This window comes from Micromesistius poutassou, assembly GCF_964030765.1.
Source record: "Micromesistius poutassou genome assembly, chromosome: 20".
In the NCBI taxonomy this organism is placed as follows: domain Eukaryota; kingdom Metazoa; phylum Chordata; class Actinopteri; order Gadiformes; family Gadidae; genus Micromesistius; species Micromesistius poutassou.
This window is the reverse complement of record NC_140290.1, coordinates 3,392,150-3,407,257: the sequence shown is the minus strand read 5'-3', so window position 1 is coordinate 3,407,257 and position 15,108 is coordinate 3,392,150. Positions and strand designations below refer to the sequence as shown.

The following is a 15,108-nucleotide window of genomic DNA, read 5'->3' as shown; positions in this document are numbered from 1 at the left end:
GGTGATGCACGGCAGCCAATCTGCGCCAGAACGGTCACCACACACCAGCTTGAGGTGGAGAGTGAGGAGATGAATGAATAAATCAGCCAATCATACAGGGTGATGATTAGGGGGCCAGATTGAATGAGCCTGGTTGGGCAGTTTTAGCCCGGACACCGGGGGATCCCCTACTCTTTGCGATAAGTGCCCTGGGATCTTTATGACCTCAGTGAGTCAGGACCTCGGTTTTTCGTCTCCTCCGAAGGACTCATACTTGATTCCAGATGCTCTTGACTTAGCGCTACTGAGTTAGTGTGAACCATAAAGTATAAACCATAAAGTTTACTATCTCTGTTGGGTTCTAGGTGAGTTCTAGGGTAGGGTGACCATATTTTCATTTGGGAAAACCAGGACACCTTGTCGGGGGGGGGGGGGGGGGGCTGGGGGGTGGGCGGTCATGTGGAGGATGCTGCTGCTTTAATAGTATTTTTTTATTATTCAATTATACCGGTATATTATATTATATAGATATATAGATAGAACAAGATATTTAGTTGGTTTATTAAAAATGCTTTTCAGTAAAAGTCAATAACAATAACTCCAATAACAATTGGAGAAACTAATTGAAGTGCAAGATACACCCAACGACGTTGGGTGTATCTTGCACTTCAATTAGTTTACTCTGAACACCACCCGCCTTCCAATCAAAATACTGAATAATGATGGGGAAGATTTTCACCGCACCATGATTGCTCCCATCAGTACTTACACCACAATAAGGGATGTCTTTTAGTGCTTCGTGCGCCACTTCTACAGAATGCGGTGCCAGTACACTATCAACAATAGCCTCGGTCTTAGTTCGGGCACAACTTAACTTTTTAGCAGTGTCTGAATCGGGGAGGGTCTTTTTGAGCAATGCACTAGTGCAGTCCATGGATCTGTAACTGTTGTGGTGTTTCACTGTGTGAAATGACCATGCAGCCTCCGCTGCATTCACTGCATCCTCGTTCCCTGGTCTGAGAAAGTACTGTGTGATCGAGCTAGCACTACCCTCGCCTCGGACAGCTGTTTTGTGCTTCTCTGTGTCCAGGTGGATTTTCAGATCTCTTGCACCTCCATTGGACACCGAGACATATGTGCCTGCTTTGCACACTGTGCACAAGGCTTCCCATTTGTCTCGACCCGATCTGAAAGCCGGGAAACTCTTTAGCAATTCGTCGGTAAACGAGCACTTGCGCTTCGGCATGTTGCTTGCGTATGACTGACAGTCACGTTGTCTACGTTCTGATTAATAGGGCTGACAGCATAGGGGCGGGGATTAGGCTACGTCGCACGCAGCGCCGTGGGCAGTGCCCTAGTGCATGTAAATGTAATGGTCCAAAGAAGGTAATTTTAAAAACCAGGACATTTCCTCACTTTCTAAAAATAACCCGGGACACCCGGGACAGGACGTGAAATACGGACATGTCCCGGGAAATACGGACGTATGGTCACCCTATTCTAGGGTCTCGGTGGGACTGGTTCTAGGTGGGACTTCATCGTGTGCCGCTAGGGGGCGATGTCCACTATTCATTCTCCTGCATTGTGTCGTCCGGCTGATGACGACAGAGCCCTGCGACGGAACGTATTTCATACACAACGGCGGCCTTCTTGAGCGCTGTAATTTTTTGATACTCGGTGGAGGATTTGTTTCCAGAATCCATCACCGTCATGAAACTCGTCCGGTAAGTGATCCTCATCAGTGAAGCGGGGTCGATGTGTGCGGGTTGCGGGCGGTGAGAGTGAGCCGTCCCGCAGGATGCCGGCGGATTGTGGAGGAGGCGGGAAGCTCCGATGGAGGAGACCGGCCGGAGGGCTCCGACGGGGGGCTCCGACTGGGGGCTCTAACTCCTCACTATGGGCTCTAACTCCTCACTATGGGCTCCGACTCCTCACTATGGGCTCTAACTTCATTAATTAACGCGTTCAGGAATCGACACATCTGGTTTAATGTATCACCGCACAATATTTTACGACGGCGTTTTCGTTTTTCTCGCCGAGTGAAACGCCGTCGAAGTGCATCAAGATGTACAGAAGTGCATGAAAGAGAAATAAAAGAAAAAGAGAAATGAACCCTTTGTTTCTCATCGGTTGGATCTAAACGATGTTCCGCTCACCCTTTGGTTCGGGTTAGGGTTAGTTAGGGTTGGTTCTCATCGGTTGAATCTAAACGATGTCCCGCTCAGTGATGCCCGCTGTGGTGTTCAGCTTAACGCTAACAGAGAACAATGCACAGCAATACACGCGCACATGTTCTGATCAACCCTTTGCGACCAACAGGTTTTTGATGAAGCTCAGCCATGAGACGGTCACCATTGAGCTGAAGAATGGGACCCAGGTCCACGGCACCATCACAGGTGAGGACCTCCCATTGGACAGGAGCCGACCATTCACTTCCGGGTTCACCCATGCAATGCAGCTGTGCACGACTCGTTCTTATTGGTCGGTGTCCAGCCCAGAGCCTTCCCCCATCGCTTGTGTTGTGGCCCTCAGGTGTCGACGTGAGCATGAACACTCACCTGAAGGCGGTGAAGATGACTCTGAAGAACCGTGAGCCCACACAGCTGGAGTCTCTGAGCATCCGCGGCAACAACATCCGGTACTTCATCCTGCCCGACAGCCTGCCGCTGGACACCCTCCTGGTGGACATCGAGCCCAAGGTCAAGTCCAAGAAGAGGGAAGCAGGTGAGCCTTCTTCTTATTGGTTCATCAGCAAACCGCCACAATTCTCAAGAGTACACCTTGAATCCAGAAATGGTTTGAATTGCATGTAGAGGATTAAACTTTAGTATTGTAAACCGTTTCTGACCGTATATTACATTTGGGTACCCTGGAGTTCTCACGAGAGCTCAATTTGAATTTGCTCAGCGAGTCACTCTGGGAACGAGCGATCTACTCACTCCCCGATTCCCCTGGCCCAGAACATTAACCAATCACATCAGTGTATCTGATATAGGGCGGGGCCAAAAGCGTTGCTGTTTTACCAACCGGATACGGCAAGAGTCTTATCTATTGGTTAGCTCCGCTGGTCTGGATACGTCACCCCTTGTATTCTTCTGATTGGTCACAGTGTTATCCAATTGCGTGCAGTGATATTTTCAAATGCACGCTTGGTGCCGCCCCTCGAGTTGGGCCGTTTCATCACTCGCTGCAGCTTTAGACATTCTACACTTGCGGTCAATAAGATATTGGCATTAATGTATAGCATTTCATTATAACTAGTGCGGTGCCTGTTCAAAACATGCTTGTTTGGAACATGTAAGAACGTCACACTTCTCTGCGTTTTCTTGGGTTCTGGGCAATACCCCTGAGATGATCTGGCTGCAGTACCGAACAGTGAGTGAGATAAAGACAATGAAGCCTGGCTTGTGTACGCCTGTTGCCCACATAGTCTCTGACATGCTGGGCTCTGTCGCAAGGAGCAGTTTGTTCTTATTCTTATTATAATATATATTATTATATACTTACTCGCTGGGTGTTGGTTCTGATTCAGTTTGTTCTTATTAAACGTTGAATAGGTCAACAGCACTTGGTTGGGTCCGCAGCCATACAAGCGCAAAGACATTCATACATGCATACACTACACACAGACCCCTTGCTTTATAGGTAGAGTTAAACTACGTATTCCTAAATCTCTGCAATTATTAACGCTTGTTGTACTTACAAAATTATGAATTGGAGTTGGCAGACATCACTGCTGCAGAATCTATTTATTTTTTATAAACTGATCATAATTTTAATTATTACTAGTGTTATATTAAAGCTAAACTACAATACAACGTAGTGCTGCTGTATGGATGTCTGAAGCTTTGGGCTCATTGGGCCACGTCTGACTTGGTTAGCAAAGCTTCCATGTAGCCTCAATGTTTAAGAAGAAACCTTCAATTGGCCCTTTAGATGCTGGCTACCTCGTTGGCTCAACTCAGAGTAGAAGCTTCTCAGACCGTAATTGTTTTTGCTTTATCCCTGGGACTTTCTGGAGTTAGAAATTTTAGATTTTTAAATAACAAAACTGGAACATTTGAGATGAGATTTGAATACTTGCCTAATGAACAAATCTCAGCTCCTCAATCACGCACAATATACAGATCTGATCATTCATACTGTAATGCAGCCCTAGTTGGCTGATTCAGCCCAACGCATCAGATTAATTACATTTCATTTAAAAAAAAAGTGAAACTTGTTTCACCTGGTGCACGCTAAAGGAGATTTGTGTTTAATAATTTGAGAACTTTTAAAACGCATTGATTTTGGAACAAGTAGAACAATTTAGATAAATTAAAACCTTTTTCAAAGGGAAAGGGGTTCATATTTGGAAACGTGTTTCATAAGCGTTAGCTGCAGGGTGAAGGTGTCTTTGTGCGGTATGAGAACCAGGGTGCTCCTGTTCCTGCTAACCCTTTCATAACCCTTCCTAACCCTTTCATTGTCCTGTCCTCCCAGTGGCAGGGCGTGGCCGGGGCAGAGGGCGCGGGCGTGGCCGGGGGCGGGGCCGTGGCCGCGGGGGCCCCAGGAGATGAACGCAGCGATGAGCTCCTCCGCCGTCGCCTCACTGTTTGTACAGGATTTTCTTTCGTTCTTTTTTTAATGCAAGGAATATGTGAATTCCATGTGATTTTTTTGTTTTTCCTATTTTGTATATTAAAATGTTCGTCTTGAACACAGAAATGTTTGTCTTGGATTCATTGCCGTTGCATTGTCCAATTTATAAAGTATACAAGTGCATGTGTGGCCGAAGGCCTAACCAAGCATGAGTGCAGTTGTTCATTCTATACATTTGGGGGATTCGGGCTATAGTCTTGACATTGATGTATGAAATGCTACTACTAATGCTATGAAAATTAGTTAAAGAACGTGGTGGGTTTCAGGAGTGACAGTTGACCTACCTACCCGTCATCGATGACAATACCTGGTGATGAAACATTTGTTTGGCCTACAAATCGTTTCTGTAATTGAATGGACATATTTTCATCATTGGTCTTGGATTGTCACGGTCGTGACTCGTGGTCAGTGGTTAGTTAGAGGTCAACCCTAACCCTAACTCGGACTGTTTGAAGGGCAGGGGCGAAAAAATAGTAAGGGCACATTGTGCACAACGTGGGTTAGGGTTAGGCTAACCCTAACCCTAACCCACCAGCACGCAGAACGCTGATGCATGTATGATGAAATAGTCCTCATTAAGATGAGCAAAGTAATTAATGATCTGGTACTGACAATTAAAATAAAACCACACAGGGAACTATACAACCTTTACAATGTTTAGTACACAAACAGCATTAAGTAAAACACAGAGGGAACTATACAACCTTTACAATGTTTAGTACACAAACAGCATTAAGTAAAACACAGAGGGAACTATACAAGCTTTACAATGTTTAGTACACAAACAGCATTAAGTAAAACACAGAGGGAACTATACAACCTTTACAATGTTTAGTACACAAACAGCATTAAGTAAAACAGAACTATACAACCTTTACAATGTTTAGTACACAAACAGCATTAAGTAAAACACAGAGGGAACTATTAACATTTGTTTCACAAACAGACGTGATAATGTCAATGAGAAAGCTATGATTTGAGAGCTTATGTCAATGACCTCGTTACGGTCAATTGGGATATCCCTTTCAATTGATAGCAGCCCCACATCCGTTTCTGAGCTGGGTTTTGGTTAACTTCAGTTTAGACAACGATCGCTCTACTGAAGCAGTTGTCACTGGGATTGTAGCATGTTTTTAGAAGCAATGGGGGAAAACTGGAAAACTGATTCCATATTGTTGTCTTTTAGGCACCGTAGCACAGCTTTCACAATCCTGGATGGAAGGGGCACCCTCAGCTGATGTGACGATTGTATTCATGTAAAAAAAAGATGTGATGAGTTAACTTATTAAAATTCTATCATAGCATATTTTCTCTCATAGACAAGATAGTCAAGATTTTTTCATAAATGTTGGCACGTTTTCCTTTGTCAATGCATAATAATGTAGTAGCCTACTTGAATGTTAATGTTGATTAGATAGATGTAGATGATTGTCCTGTGAGTGTTAAAATATACCAGCAAGGCTGTCTCCCAAGGGTCCGCACTGAGATCTACAGACAAATTAAACCAGTATCTAAGAGAACTCCTGTACCCGCCTGTCTGTGAGAGTTGCAGGCCCAGCTGCCTATGACCTAATAAGATTTGGTGAACTATGAAGGGTCCACTGTGACCCCTGTATGACCTTAACAGATGTAATGTGAGGAATAACAAAGTGACCACATCTAAGAGCAAGAAATGTACCTCCATAGACATAATGAAAAGCTACATGTGTGACATTAAGTTACACCAATCTCAGGAGCCCTAACAACTGTCTTTTTATTAAACAGAACAAAATAATCAACCAAATAAAGAAAGAAAATATTTACAAGTAAGAAAAATAGTGGAAAGTTTCCAGGAGAGGAGCAAACTTTCTCTAACCAAAAGAGGCAAACACTTTAAGGTTTCTCCTATCAAACATCTCCACACAGAACATTTCGTAATCATGCTTTGATTTGAAGAAGAAGAGGAACGATTCTATCTTGTTTTGAGTTTCTTCCTCGTCACTGCCGTCATCAGACTGCAGCTCTGTTGATGCTGCCTCCTGCTCTTCAGCTTCCATCCCAAGGACCAGTGGGAGAGAAACGCTGTCAGTGAAGGACTGCAGCCGGCCCCATGCTGCTGCCTCAAGCGTGTCCTTCAGGAAGATATCATCTTCCTTGAAGAAGAAAGAAAAATAATTAGTCTGTACTTGACAAAAAAAACACAATAATTGACATCCTACTCTCCCAAAAACACAAAATGGTATGCAAACAAAGTCTACTACTACTGATGAGTTTTCAGTGATGAAAAAAACTATTCAACTCTTTCATGAGTCATGACATGACTGTAGGCCTAAATGTTTCTGAACGTTCCTGACCTGAAATGAATCGGAAAGCCTGAAGCAGGAAACTCCCACATTGAAGCTGTGCTCAATGTGGGCGGGGTTAAACGTTAGACTCCGCCCACATTGAGCGTCTGTGGGCTGCAGTTAGGGGCTTCTCACAGGAGGGAAAACTGACCTCAAAATCCAACTGATCCAGCAGTTTCAACATCTGTGGTGTAGGCCTACCGAGTGCCAACAACTGGAGCCCTACCAAATCCTAGTATTAAAATACGTTTTGATTTTTGCATGCGCCACAGTTGTTGATGCTGAAAGCGACACGTGGAACGCCTTTGGAGCACCATTTCCCTGGCCTGGAGACCACCCTGACCACTTCACCCAACATTATGTTTCAAACCGGCTGCTGGGTCGCTAGGAAAGGTCTGAGCCAAAGGTACCACCAAACATCTGACGGCTTCAAGCTCTCCTCTGAGATCAATCATCACAGGAGAAGATTAGGTACAAATGGAGCTTGGCTAGAGACGGTACCACAGGGTCCGCCCAGGCTGTTTATACAACAAGCTGCCGCCTTTCACAAACACACGCACTTTGCACTCTGTTTCTTTCCCAGCAGAGGAGCCTCAACTTGGGAACGTTTCTGATGACAGCCTGTGTGTGTGTGTGTGTGTGTGTGTGTGTGTGTGTGTGTGTGTGTGTGTGTGTGTGTGTGTGTGTGTGTGTGTGTGTGCCCTATGCGCAGCACGTGATGCGCGGTGGGACAGTAGGCATACGATGAATGATGTCTGACACCGGGAGATTCATGTATTTTGCATTCGGAAGCAATTTGTTGAAGGAGAGATTGCAAATGGCCAATCCTTCCGCTAAGTTTCGATGCACTGGTCGATTGAAGGTAAACGCTGCTTCATTTACCTGTAGCTTATAACTAATGGGGTTATCTAGACGCTTTGAACTGCCTGTACTGTACAGCCAAATCATTTATAGGTAATAATTGATATATGACAAGTAACGGAACAAAAGCCGGCTAGAAGCTGCATTGAAGTGTATGGTACAGACTAGTATAGACTAGTACAGACTAGTATAGACTCTAGAGCGCATTCTGGGTCGAAGTGGCAGACTGGGCTCTATAGTAGGTGCACTAACTAACGTCAGCCTCCATGTCCAGTCTCCTAAGGCACATTAATGCTCATCATTTAACTGCGCAGTCTTGACAACATGCTAAATGTGCTGAATAACCAGTAATAACATCAATACACGATTATGTCCAACGCTTTAGCAAACAATTCACATGCGAGCGGATCGTTCACTTCTTTCTGCATAGCGCACGCATGCGCATATCGTTAGAGGGACTACGGAGGCCGGGAGGTGAAATGGAGTTTTGAATTTCCCCCTTAATTAATAACTACCTAACCCTTAATAACAGCAGAATTTACTTATATTATTATTTATATAATTATTTTAGATTAGTTGGTCCCTTTTTGACCTGATAAAATAACACCTTGTATTACATTACATTTTTGTGTTTTAAAATAAAAATGATCATTACCACTTGTTTTTTTAAATATATTTTTCTGGTTTTGAAACGACTATCAAATAAATGACCAAATATATACACAGACACATCGGCTGGTATACTCAGGAAACTCACCGAGTCAGTCAAGATCTTAGGAAGCGAAGGAGTCTGAAATGACCCACATGGAACCATGGACCTATTATTATAAGCCATGGAACCAGCAAGCAACACATTTTAAATCAAATAAAAAGAGATAGAACTTTATTGATCTGGGAACTTCATAAATATGCAAGAATGCTCCATATAACAGATAACACCAACAACATAGTAAATATAAGTAGGCCTAGAAAAAATACAGTTCAATGTTATTGCTTAAGAGTTAAGAAACAGATTCCTTCCAACTAACTATTTACCCTAACCCTAACCCAAAACCCTAACCCTAACCACTACTACCTTAACCCTAACTACTACTACCTTAACCACTACTACTACCCTAACCCTAACCACTACTACCTTAACCACTACTACCTTAACCCTAACCACTACTACTACCCTAACCACGCTTTAGTAAAGCCTACTACTTACTAAGCACACTTTATGTCAGCTCCCGGCTCCGTCCCTTTTTCTATGTGGTGTTAGTGTTGGTGTTAGTCTTATGTTAGTGTTATGTGTTATTGTGTTGTGTGTTATAGTGTTATGTGTTAGTGTTAGTGTTATTGTGTTATTTGTTAGTCTTATGTTGGTGTTAGTGTTATTGTGTTATGTGTTAGTCTTATGTTGGTGTTAGTGTTAAGTGTTATTGTGTTATGTTAGTCCAGTGTTTCCCACACATAGGCCAATGTGTGGCGCTGCGCCACAGATTGAACAACGAGCGCCACAAATTGATTCCGCTTTTCTTATTTATTTTTACTTGAACGCGATTTTTAAATGTAACTCCGCCAGCCCGTAATCGCGCCTCCGTAATGCTGCCAGTCCGACACGTTCCCATTCCGACAGTCCTGTGCGCGTATGCAAATTAGCCATGTGCGCCAAACAGAAGAAGGGCCCTATCTTGCGCCCGGCGCAATTGACTTTCTACACCGACGCATGTGTCGTTGCTAGTTTGCACCCGGCACTTGCATGTTAAATATTATGATGTCAAAGATTATTCATACGTGTGAAACTGCATAGAAATAGCGTGTGGATTGTAGACTTTTTTTTTTTCCATAGGGCTGCATGAATGAACATGAATGAAGTATAGCTATGCCATGCGTTAAAATAATAATTATAACAATAATACATTCGAGCAAAGTATATTCCAGGCTTCCAAAACAAAATCTAGTTTTAGGGTAAATGATTGGTTAAATTATTTGGGAAAGAACAGCTGATACAGCGGTAAGTTGTACTTTTAAATCAATGCATCTGCAAACACCGTACAGCAAACACATATGTTCTTGACCCAGACATCGTGTACAAGTACCATTACTTTTAGGATTGATGAGTATTTGATCGTGAGAAAACATAGTTTTACCGCGAGTGAGTATTTAATAGAATGAATGAATGCGGGTGATGCTTGGTGCGCGTGTGTGTGCGCGCCCATCTGTCTAAACACACGCAAATTAAACACGTAAGTGTATGAGAAGGAAATCGAGTCAGTCGACCTGCGATAAGCAGCTGATTCTGAACGAACTCGTCTTCGAGATGGACGTGTTCTAACGCATTTTTAATCAATGAAATGTTAACACAACAGTATAGATATCTGACAATTTAATTTTCGAAATTTTAGGTGAAGCCGAGCTTCCCTTGCAGTCGAGAAGTCGCCAAAAGAATGCAATGCAACTAGCATTGGATTTTTATTTATTTATTTGACAGGGACAGTGCATATTAATAGACATTTCTGTAAATATGCCAGATTTAGCCAGAAGGCATAGTTTCCATCTGTAGTCCTTGGCCAGATGTAACAATCCAAAATAAGCAAAGAGTTTAAAAAAAAATAACATAGAAAAGCAACAGATAAAACATTAATTATAACCACATACAAGTATTCAGTAGTTCAAGTATTAAAATACATAAAGCATGCAGGACAAACAAGAGTCAGCATCAAACAAACACAAATTGAAAAAGGTAGACTAGGACTTATAGCAGACATCTATGTGTGTTAGACATCGAGGCAGTAGCCCACCAGAGCAGACAGTACATGCACAACAAAAAAAACAAAAAGTCGACATGACAATAGTACATGAAGCAGCACAGGAGAGACATGGAACGAGCTACACAAAAGCATACAAACAAGCAAACATACAAAGTAAGTTGCAAGACGCAGGACAAATTCACAGACACACTGACACAAGGAGGCAAGAGCAGGCGGGTCAAGTTTAGTGCTGGCAGATCATATGATCAATGAGCCACTGTTTCAGATTAGAATTAAATGCCCGATATGTGTTTAGGTCTCTGATACATGTTGGGATGTTATTCCATTCACGTGAGGCTGCAACAGAGAAGGCTGACTGACTAAAGGCACTTTTCCTAAATGGAATAATGCAGTCCCCTCTCATGACTCCTCTTGTGATCTGATGTTGGTTTGTTCTAATAGTTACAAATTCTCTAAGTGGAGGAGGGGCCATGCCATGTATGATTTAAGAGACATGCATTTTTGTGCTTAATCATGTTTTCCCAGCTCACTAGATTGTGTTTTCTTAAAATTGCACAGTGATGGAATTGCCTTGGTTTTTTGTCCAGAACTTTCAGTGTTTGTTTATACAAAGACTGTAGTGGTTTTAGTGTTGTGTGATTAGCCTGAGACCAGCTCGTCAGACAGTAGCTCATGTGAGAGAATATCATTGAATGCATGTACATCATGGCTGCCTGGGTGCACATAGAGTTTCGTATAAATTTGAAATTGGCAAGATTGAATTTGATCCTTTTACAGACAGTTTTTACATGTGCCCTAAAATTAAAGTTGGAGTCCAGAATAATGCCAAGGTATTTAAATTCCTTAACAATTTCTAATTTTTCCCCTGACACAAGAACATCTGGGTTTTCACTAGAGTCATTTGTTTTGGAGAAGAACATACCAACAGTCTTAGACATATTTAGTTGGAGACAGCACTGATTGAGCCATGCTGTAATTTTCAGCATTGCATTTGTGAGTTTGGCAGCAACTTCGGTTTTTGTCAATCCATGCACATACAGCACAGTATCATCAGCATACATTTGAATGTGGGCCTCTGGACACACAGACGGCAAGTCATTGATATACAAACAAAATATAGAGATCGGCACTGGCTGTCGGCGCTACGGAATAGCTATAACACTAGCTAGTGGTGGATTTCATGATTTGTTTGCTTGGTTCAGTTCACGTTGGTCAGTTCGCCAAGAAGAATCGTTCAGAATCGTTTGTTTGTTCGTTCATTCAGTCGCGTTTCCGGTAGCGGTGAATCATGGAATGCACGGTTCTCAGCTGAGTCGGTCAGACTCAGCGCCTCCCTCGTTCTCATTCTCAAACGAATCACGACCGTGCAATGGTGCACAAACGGTCATCAATCAACACATTAACTAAGCGACTCAGAGACTAGTGGGTGGGTCTGGGAGTTGAGTCTCGGAGAACGAACGATACGAACGAGACAAACTGAAATGGGGAATCAGGTCGGTTTGTTCTTGTTAAAGAGTTGTTCATTTGAACTGATTCGTTCGCAAACGACCCATCACTAACGCTAACCTATGGGGGCAAACCCTTTATCCGCTTTTGGGGCTTCTAAACACATTCAGAAAACCATTCCAAGACCATTCCCAGAACGGATGCGCTCCCAGCCACTAGCCAGTGGCTGTGCATCCGCGCGCATCCGTTCTGCTATTGGCTAGTAAGGGCTTTCTGGATATGTCAACAGGGTAATCTGTGGTGAGTGTTTTGAGTGTTTAGAAGCCCCAAAAGCGGATAAAGAGTTTGCCCCCATAGGTTAGCATTATAGCTATTCCGTAGTGCCGGCAGCCAGTGCAGATTTTTGGCTTGGTCGAATCAATTTTCGTCGGGTTTTTAGCTTCCCTCAACACGGGGTGACCCTCAGGAAAACAATAATGGGGTTAAAAATCGCCAGAGTTCTCCTTTAACTTTGACAGAGAGTTATAGCATCCCCTATGGGAAAAGTGGCACACAACTTTTTCTGCAATCAGGGGCTGAGTTAATCACGTTACCAATCTGTAATAATAATAATTGCTAATAAGTAAATATTATGAGTAAGCATGAGACATTTTAGTCTCTAAACCCTCTAAATTACCCTAACTTTATTTATTTACATTTCGACAGTCACATCAAATCAGTTACAAAATCGGCATATTATCACCTTTAAAACGTAGCAAGACTTAGAGGGCTCATGTCCACCGAAGACTTGTACGTGCCTTTATCACTAGCAAGCTTGATTACTGCAATGGTCTCCTTACAGGTCTCCCAAAAAAAACTCTAAGGCAACTACAGCTTGTTCAGAATGCTGCTGCTAGAGTTCTAACAAAGACCAAAATTTTTTAACGTATTACACCAATTCTTAAATCGTTACATTGGCTCCCTGTATGTCAGAGAATTTATTATAAAATCATGTTGCTAACCTATAAATCCCTACATGGTTTAGGGCCAAAATATTTAACTGATATGCTTTCACTACATAAGCCTTCTAGACCATTAAGATCTTCTGAGACCAATCTGTTAATTATCCCCAGAGTCAACACAACTCTGACAGATTTTAAAACAAGACTGAAGACTTTTATGTTTGCTTTAGCTTTCTGCTAAATCTTAAATCTACAATGCTTTTTTAACTTTGCCTTTATTTTCGATCTATTTTTTATTTTATTACTTAAATGCCTTTATTTTCTATTTTTACCAGAGAGATACATGATCTGATACCAGAGAGACGGTTGTTCTGGGTTAGTGTCCTAGAATCCGGGGTTGGAGTCCCAGAGAAAGGACCAAGTTCCTTTAGGTCGGGTCAGAGTCCCGACGTGGGTATACCATAGAGACTGTTGATCTGATCTTAAATACATTGCACTTTCTAAAATGCTTTTTTAACTTTGCCTTTATTTTCTATCTATTTTACTCTTTTTTTTCTTTTACTTATCTATTATTTTCTTTTTATTGTATGACAATGTTTATATGTGAAGCACTTGCCTTGTGTATGAAAAATGCTATATAAATAAAGTTGCTAGCCTAAAGTTGCCTTGCCTACAGGCAAAACCAATCTCTGATTTACTGTAACAATGTCCAATCCACTAGGCCTATGGAATGGTGACTACTGAAGTAATCATTTCAATTCAATAGCAGGCTATAGTATTTATACTATTTGTACTTATTTAAGAAAAAAATAAATAATCCCTGGAACACTTCAATCAGTAGGCACGTCAAAGGAAAACTTTACACGTATTAACGCTGTCAATGGAACCTTTGTGATTGTCCACACTAGATAGTTGTTAAAATATAGGAGGTTGATTGAGTGGCAGTGAACATCATTGCCATAAGGATGCTTAGAAAATGGTCAAATCGCTTTGACTGAGACGAGACACGGCAAGCCTCACCAAGACAACATTATGACTTAAAGTTGTACTGTTGCATTAACAGTTCAACATTTGTATTACACTGCACTTGTTCCTGCAGGACTATGAGATGAGGTTTGGTCTGTGGGCAGAACATGTCACTAACCAGTGGCATGGCGGCGTGGCCCACATTTCTTTCTGTCCTGGTGAAGAAGTGTGGGGAGTGGTGTGGTCTATGAGCGACGAGGACCGGCCCAGCCTGGACAAGTGAGACACATTCACACATCTGACCAGAATGTTTATTCGTTTTTTAATAGCGTTCACATAACCCAGTACCATTCCAGTGACTTCCAATTCTGTTTGACCTGTGACCTGCCAGTGAACCCATTTCAGGTCAGAAAAGTCTTGCGATCCCAATTTATTAAATTTTTGTGTATCTGCTTCCCCACATTGTAGCCCTATTAACACCCTGTGGTTGTCAGTTTCCAACTCAAGGAGTGGTCATGGCTTTGTATAGCCTGTTACTATACAAAGGCCCTTCAAAATGTTTGAAATATCTATTTTCTTGTGAACACAAAGTAAAGACAGCCTTAACATTCCTTACCCGTGTGTCTTTAGCCAGGAAGGGGTGCACCGCGGGATCTATTCTCCTATGGAGGTGGACGTGGAGACACAGGAGGGTGACGTCCGCTGCAGGACCTATCAGATGACAGGATTCCACGCCTGTCCTCCTGCCCCGCAGTACAAACAGGTGACACTGAGGCCCACTCCAGTGACCAACGGCTGTTTTATGGACTCATCTATTGGGAGGGTGCAGAGAATTTTAAGAAAACCTTTTTTGTCATGTTTTATTGAGTTTCTCTTCACATGTAGGTGGTGTGTATGGGGGCCAAGCAGCACAGGCTTCCTCTGGGGTACCTGAAGAAGATTGAAGACGTTGAAACTAACAACTACAGCGGCCCCTCTGTCCTGGACCAAATCTCTCTAAGCACAGTTTCAAATTGAATGGTTACAAATGAGGTCTTCAATAAATACATTAAAAAAACCTGCCTATTTATCTTGAATAGTCTTCATACCAGGTAATTTTATTCCATGACATGTCTACTGAGGGACTGCTTGCAAAACAAATGATCCCACACATGCACATGTTACAAAAATACTGTTATGATAAAAGAAGCCTTAATT

At 42.5% G+C, this 15,108-nt stretch overlaps 2 protein-coding genes across 2 annotated transcripts; both read left to right on the top strand.

Moving 5' to 3' along the window:
* The first annotated feature begins 1,548 nt into the window (after positions 1 to 1,548).
* On the top strand, positions 1,549 to 4,680 carry snrpd1 (small nuclear ribonucleoprotein D1 polypeptide). The gene is made up of 4 exons (XM_084484550.1): positions 1,549 to 1,703; positions 2,299 to 2,375; positions 2,512 to 2,703; positions 4,462 to 4,680. Exons 1-4 carry the CDS (start codon positions 1,690 to 1,692, stop codon positions 4,536 to 4,538), a joined length of 360 nt encoding a protein of 119 aa, XP_084340676.1. The 5' UTR covers positions 1,549 to 1,689; the 3' UTR covers positions 4,539 to 4,680.
* A 2,990-nt stretch (positions 4,681 to 7,670) lies between these two features.
* On the top strand, positions 7,671 to 14,959 carry ggcta (gamma-glutamylcyclotransferase a). Its single transcript, XM_084484426.1, has 4 exons — positions 7,671 to 7,806; positions 14,045 to 14,190; positions 14,542 to 14,674; positions 14,797 to 14,959. The coding sequence occupies exons 1-4, from the start codon at positions 7,693 to 7,695 to the stop codon at positions 14,926 to 14,928; spliced, it is 525 nt and encodes a 174-aa protein (XP_084340552.1). The 5' UTR covers positions 7,671 to 7,692; the 3' UTR covers positions 14,929 to 14,959.
* The last annotated feature ends 149 nt before the right edge of the window (positions 14,960 to 15,108 follow it).

What these genes read in the sequence shown, in the direction of transcription:
- snrpd1 (XM_084484550.1), top strand. An exon ending in GGTCCACGGCACCATCACAG is followed by an intron (nt 2,376 to 2,511) that starts GTGAGGACCTCC and finishes TGTGGCCCTCAG; the next exon opens with GTGTCGACGTGAGCATGAAC. An exon ending in GTCCAAGAAGAGGGAAGCAG is followed by an intron (nt 2,704 to 4,461) that starts GTGAGCCTTCTT and finishes CTGTCCTCCCAG; the next exon opens with TGGCAGGGCGTGGCCGGGGC.
- ggcta (XM_084484426.1), top strand. Translation starts at nt 7,693, where the DNA reads ATGATGTCTGACACCGGGAGATTCATGTATTTTGCATTCGGAAGCAAT. An exon ending in GACCGGCCCAGCCTGGACAA is followed by an intron (nt 14,191 to 14,541) that starts GTGAGACACATT and finishes GTGTGTCTTTAG; the next exon opens with CCAGGAAGGGGTGCACCGCG. An exon ending in CTGCCCCGCAGTACAAACAG is followed by an intron (nt 14,675 to 14,796) that starts GTGACACTGAGG and finishes CTTCACATGTAG; the next exon opens with GTGGTGTGTATGGGGGCCAA.